Source organism: Theobroma cacao, chromosome 4 (genome assembly GCF_053813885.1).
Source record: "Theobroma cacao isolate CCN51 chromosome 4, ASM5381388v1, whole genome shotgun sequence".
NCBI classification, from domain to species: Eukaryota; Viridiplantae; Streptophyta; class Magnoliopsida; order Malvales; family Malvaceae; genus Theobroma; species Theobroma cacao.
The window spans coordinates 37,982,749-37,988,748 of NC_142642.1; the positions used below are offsets into that span (position 1 = coordinate 37,982,749).

General features: G+C 34.8%; 1 protein-coding gene across 1 annotated transcript; it reads left to right on the forward strand.

Annotated features, from left to right (window-relative positions):
- The first annotated feature begins 2,803 nt into the window (after window positions 1–2,803).
- Window positions 2,804–3,846, forward strand: LOC18603159 (C2H2 and C2HC zinc fingers superfamily protein). The gene has a single exon (XM_007034974.3). The coding sequence runs from the start codon at window positions 2,873–2,875 to the stop codon at window positions 3,419–3,421; it is 549 nt and encodes a 182-aa protein (XP_007035036.1). The 5' UTR covers window positions 2,804–2,872; the 3' UTR covers window positions 3,422–3,846.
- The last annotated feature ends 2,154 nt before the right edge of the window (window positions 3,847–6,000 follow it).

Here is a 6,000-nt window from a genome sequence, read left to right on the forward strand (position 1 = left end):
CAAATGCGAAGCTTGCTATCTCTTTTCATATGTAGCTAGTCACTTAATTAATTTAGATCTTTAAGTAAGAAAAAGTTCAAACAAAAACTCGTTTTCTTGGTCCTTGGGTTGTCAGAAGACTAATTAAGACTTACCAAATAAGGATGGTAATATATCATACTTCAAGACCCAAGACTAGGTATTGCAAGTGAGTTTTTTCCAATAATACAATGTGGATCTCAAGATACTTGTACTCGGGATCTTCCCTATTCCATTGTATGGTCAAATTTGAGATTTACATGTGAAATGTGAAATGATGCATACCCTGCTCTCCCATCCATGGGAGTAGACTAACATAAAGTGGAGTGGTACCAGGTACCAGATACCATCACTAAACTATCAAAAATTCTTATTAATTATATTATTTATGTTAGAATTTTATATAGTTAATGATTCTAATTAATCCATTATTTTTTTATAATTTTATAGGGAGTGAGGTCAAAAACTTGAAGTCAAATAGATTTAGTTATAACACCACTCAAAAAAATTTTTAAATCCGCTCCTATTCAGGCAATAAAAAATGTGATATAAATTAACATTGGTTTCAACTCGGCAATCTTTTAAGTTAATGCATGGAGTGTGGGATCAAATGAAGCTTAACCTCATTGATATGATACCAACTATCTAAAAGTTAAAGGAATTGTAAAAAAAGAAAAGGAGAATTTTTGTTTTAATTGAGGGAGAGGTCCCCACACGTGGATGGTGAAAGGAAATACAGAGAAAGGAGGAGAGACAAATGGGAAGGAGGGTGAGGCCGTAGAAGGTCTTGTTTTAGTGAAAGTGAAGAAAGCGAGACGCATGGCATAAAGGAAAAAGGGCAAAGCCTAGCTACAGTCGGCGCACATCGCCATCCACCTTGGTGCTCAACCTGGCCCCTTCTACGCCTGATCTCCCTTTTCTCCCTAGTTCCCCCTTCTCCATTGCTTTCACTAACATGGAACTTATTTTAAAATCACTTGATTTTTCTAACCATCTCTTCTTCTTTTTTATTTTTTAATTATAACATGGCACTGAATTAATTGCCATTTTTTCAAAGTCATAGTGCTATCCCATTTTCTCCACCAAGCATAAGCTTTGATAAAAACTCAAAGCAATCCAGAAGAAGCCCAATCTCTAATCTCTTTGGCCCAAATGATTGTCCAGGAACAAAATTCGACTTATTAAGCAAAACTTTGGACCCATAATTAATAGATGCACTATGCTTCTTAATTATTGAAGCCCAGTTTTGAAGCTTGGGATTTTCTCAGGAAACAGAAAACAGAATCAAACAGGAGGACAAGAGGATCGGTCAAGGTCTCTCCCAATTCTTTTGTGTTTTTTAGATGAAACAATGAATGAACTGGCACTAGGTAAGAAGTACAGCACTTACGTTGCTGTCATTGACGCCCATCTTCCATTTGTACGAGACTGATTAACATCTTAACGATTTATAAATTAAACAAAAACTACAATTATTCTCAAAGAAGCAAACACCTTATGATCCTGAAAAAAGAGCAGCTGTGTCAAGGGACGATGTCAAAGATTATGTGTCTTAAACGCGTTCTTATGGCCGTCTTTAACCCCCAAATTACCAATCTAAAAAGAAATCAGCATACACTAAAAGACATAAGGTATGTTAGAAAGATGTCCAAATAAAAATAATTAATGGGTTACATCAATTTATTCTTTTTGAACTGCTCCCTCCTTTCCCTTCTCAGCCTTTTTATTAGATTATAGACTGGAGTCAGTTGTTAGTTGTAGCTAGCTTGCATTAAATGAATGAGAATAAAGCATGTGGCTAATAGGACATGAGCCTCAACAAAAAAAAAAAAAAAAGAATCCCCCTTTGATGATGAAGCATGCCATCAGGTCACATGAATGCTGCCAAATGCTAACTTAATTTGCCTCAGAGTTGTTCATAAGAATTGAAATATGGAAATATGTCACATGATCTCTCTTTCCCCTTCAGCAAGGAAGTCTAAATAGGGGAAACAAACGGGGTGATGTTGAATTGAAAGTCCATTTTCCTTACTATAGGGAGTTGTTGGGGGGGAGAAACAAATTTTAGAAACTTTGATTTTTGGCTTACCTTTCAAACCTAGCTATTGGAAAATAATGTCAAAGATGCTTGAACGACGCGGTTTGATTACATATGTCTTTCATTATCATCCTTTCTCCTCCCTATTGTGAGGGATTTGCATTCACATATAAATTAAGATGAGGATCATTCCATTGAAATTTAGAATATCTCCCACTCGTGAACTAGAAATATTGTATGCAAAATATATTTGCATGTCAAGATGGGGCAATTAATGATCAAATTTTCCTCAAAAATTAGAATACAATATATATATATATATGTATCCTCATGGAATCTTTCACTTTCTATTTGTAACTTAATAATAAAAAATATACAAGTTCATGGTATTTAGGTTAAGTCCCAAGGGAAGAGGTACCGCGTTGAGAAAACCTCGCTGAAAGGAACATGAGCACAAATCAGAAGTTCACAACCAAATCAAAGTGTCTGTTTGTGAGGGTGTGATCAGGGAGAGTTAATTATATACTAAATAGTTTACTAAAGATGGATCCATCTTAAAGCCGACTGAAAGGAAAAGTCCGTATGCAAACGCCAAAACCTAGTCTCTCCCCCTAAATACAAATACCAAGAAAATGCAATGACAAAGCCAATGTCTTCTAATTGTCTCTATGTTCCTTCTTCTTATCTTTTTCCGCTCTATATAACCCTTCTTTAATACCATACCATTTTCTCTCTCTTCCTGGGAGCGTAGCCATCTCCATATCCTAAGCCAATACCAAACTTTAGGTAGAAGAGTTTTATAAATTTTGGTTGGGAATGGAATCAGGGAAACAAGGAAGCTCGGATGCTTCAAGTGAAGAAAACGATCGGGTTGATCGAGTCAAGGGCGACACGGCCGCAACCACCAAACGTTCCTACGAGTGTACTTTTTGCAAGCGAGGCTTCACCAACGCTCAGGCCTTAGGGGGACACATGAACATACATCGCAAAGATCGAGCCAAGGCCAAGCAACCAACGAGTTCTTCGGTCCCAAGTGAGCCAATGAATGAGGACTACATGAACCCTGGATATCTGCCACCAATTTCGACCGAACCGCCAAAGTATTACCCGGTTTTGGAGGCTCAACGGAACTATCACATGTATCTTCAGCCACCAGTGTCTAGCCCTACACTCCCATATGGTTACTATGAAAGTGATTTTCTTGTCCCTGCCAGGTCGCAATCTCTGAGCATGAATGAAGAGCTTTTGGGTGCAAATTTGAGCCTACAAATTGGCCCTACGCATGTAGATGATCGTGAAGTGAGGAGGGGAATTATAAAAGAAGATGAAGTGGATTTGGAGCTTCGACTCGGTCACCATCCATAGTACACAGTATACTGTGTTCTATCCCGAACCGTGTATTAATTCTAGTGTTAAAGGAATTTTATTGTACAGTGGAGAAATATTTAGTCAGCTACTGTTTCATAGGGCAAAGGGATTTTCTTAAGGGTTTTTTTTCAGCAGAGAAAACATTATTTGTTAGATTCTTCCCTTTAGGACGTTCATTGATATTGGATCGACGAAGAAAAGAAGAGGGATTCTTAATTTTTCTGGAATTAATTGAAAGATGAACGATGGAAGCATCCGCTGAATGAAGCACATATAGTCAATGCTCTCTGAGGGTAAGTGTATTATTTGGTGTTTTTAAGTAGAAATCAAGCAAAAGTTTTCTTTTATTTTTAATTTATTAAAAATTCCATTTATTTAAGTGTATGTTTCAGATTGTAAATGAATATTAATTTAAGATAAACATGCATGTTTTCATTTCTTCTTCCTTAAATTCCTTCCCTTTTGAATCTGATCAGGCAACATATAACTCAGCATCTGCCTTCATGTTTCTTCTTCCTCAATTTTAATGTAGTTTTCCACTTGAGGCTCGACATTAATTAATTAGTTTGACAAATATAATTTATTATACAGTCCCCATAAAATTAAGCAGGATGATACCACGTTAGTTTGGCTTTACATCTAATTCTTAAGATCATTTCTTTTAGGGTAGCATCAACAGTGAAAATGATTGAATTGAGGGATGACATTGATGTTTTTTTCTTCCAATTCTATGGTAGTACTATTGTTAATGTATCTAGAGACTATGTAAGTTACCCTAGGGTTCTTTGACATGCATGTGAAGTTTATTTATAGAAATGTTAGATGAGTTTTCTTTTTGTCATATGTGGCTCTAGTCCTATATAGAGGTACTTAAAAACTAATTATATGTAATCCTTAATTAGAATTAGGAATTCTTGTCTAGTCATAGAACCTGATTATTCAATGAAGTTCGTAGCAATTTTTAACCTTAACACATTATATCATTGGTATTAATTAGCATTAGGAACGCAGTTAATCTTTCAAATGAATTATATATAGGAAACATCAATATTTTTAGCTAAGCTTAGTGCAAATTTGAACAATGAATCAACATGAGTTAAGATTACCTTCATATATATAATATAGCTATCTATGCAGACAGCTTCCTTAAAATGTTCGGTGGACTGTGCCTAGTTAATTAAGTTGATGCAAAGGTCTATTTGCAGGGAATATTATACATACCTTTAATTATATAGAGGGAGAGATTGCTCATTCAATAAGTATTTTCCCCATCTGGTCACATAATTCCCAAGTATGATGACCATCAACAATGATCCTCGAGTTAACTGCAGTCTCTTCGAAATTTACTCGTTCAGGTTTGCAAATGCAGAGAGTGACAGACATGTGAAAGAATTGCCAAGAAGGCATACTGGTTGCAATAGTCAACCGTGGAAATGGTATACTTTCCACTTTATATATAGCTATGCATATAATTCTATGAAGCCTAGAGAATTACATAGCTTTAGTACATTTAATCTTCTTCACTGGATTCCTATAATACCAACTTGCTCTACCTAGGGTGAGTGATGAACCAGTTTTTTTTTTTTTTTTTTTTTGGAACCACTTCCATTCGAATGCATGCAATGGCATGGAACCATTATTTAGTGAATTATCATTTTTTTCTTCGATCTGTGGAGGATATATAAGTCATAACTTGAACTTGAAATCTTGTCTTTGGATTGCAGGAAAGATATATTGACATTTAAGAAGTCTATACCACTGCCACTAATGAGAACAATATCATTTAAGTCCATTTTAAATTACAAAAGTAAAAAATTGGAAATCAACTCTTTGAATAAAAAAAATGTATTTACAAATTAGTTAACCAAATATTTAAAGAATTCATTTTTTATCACTTCAGTTGGCTTTTTGAAAAGAGTTAGTAATGAGCGATATAAATTGGTGTAGGCACTAGAGTCTTATTTCTTAGGCACCATGTTGTGCAATTACATTTGCAACGTTGCTCAAGAGATCTGCCTTCTCTAATCAGTCATTCACATATAGTTGCAGGGAAATGTGCATATATAATCTCCAAATTGAACCTAATTATCTTAACACGTGTATCTTCAATGCAAGAACTTGAATATAAATCGACTCAATTTAAATCAAATTTTAAAATAATATAACTATTTTTTTATGATAGTATTGTCGTAAAAGTCACGTAATGGAATGTTTCACTCATGAGCCTATGTAACTATTTTGCAATCTTCTCCACTTACCTAACATGCATGATCCACATTTAAAATTTCGAATGAAAAACCAATTAATTTACCATACCAAGAGATCCAGAGAAATTGGATAAAAATGTGAGATATAAATATAATAATTCAATCATTTTCTATAAATTTACACTTAATTTGATATAAATATCGATTCATCTATCAAGCATCTGTAATTATTTACCACTTTCGAAATCCCCATCAAGGATTTCCTTAAAGCCCTATTGGTTGCATATTGAAAGCAAAGATCATATTCGATCCCAACGTATCTGACAAACAGCAGAAATTTGTTGAAAAGGACAATAACAATATCAGCCA

What these genes read in the sequence shown, in the direction of transcription:
- LOC18603159 (XM_007034974.3), top strand. Translation starts at nt 2,873, where the DNA reads ATGGAATCAGGGAAACAAGGAAGCTCGGATGCTTCAAGTGAAGAAAAC.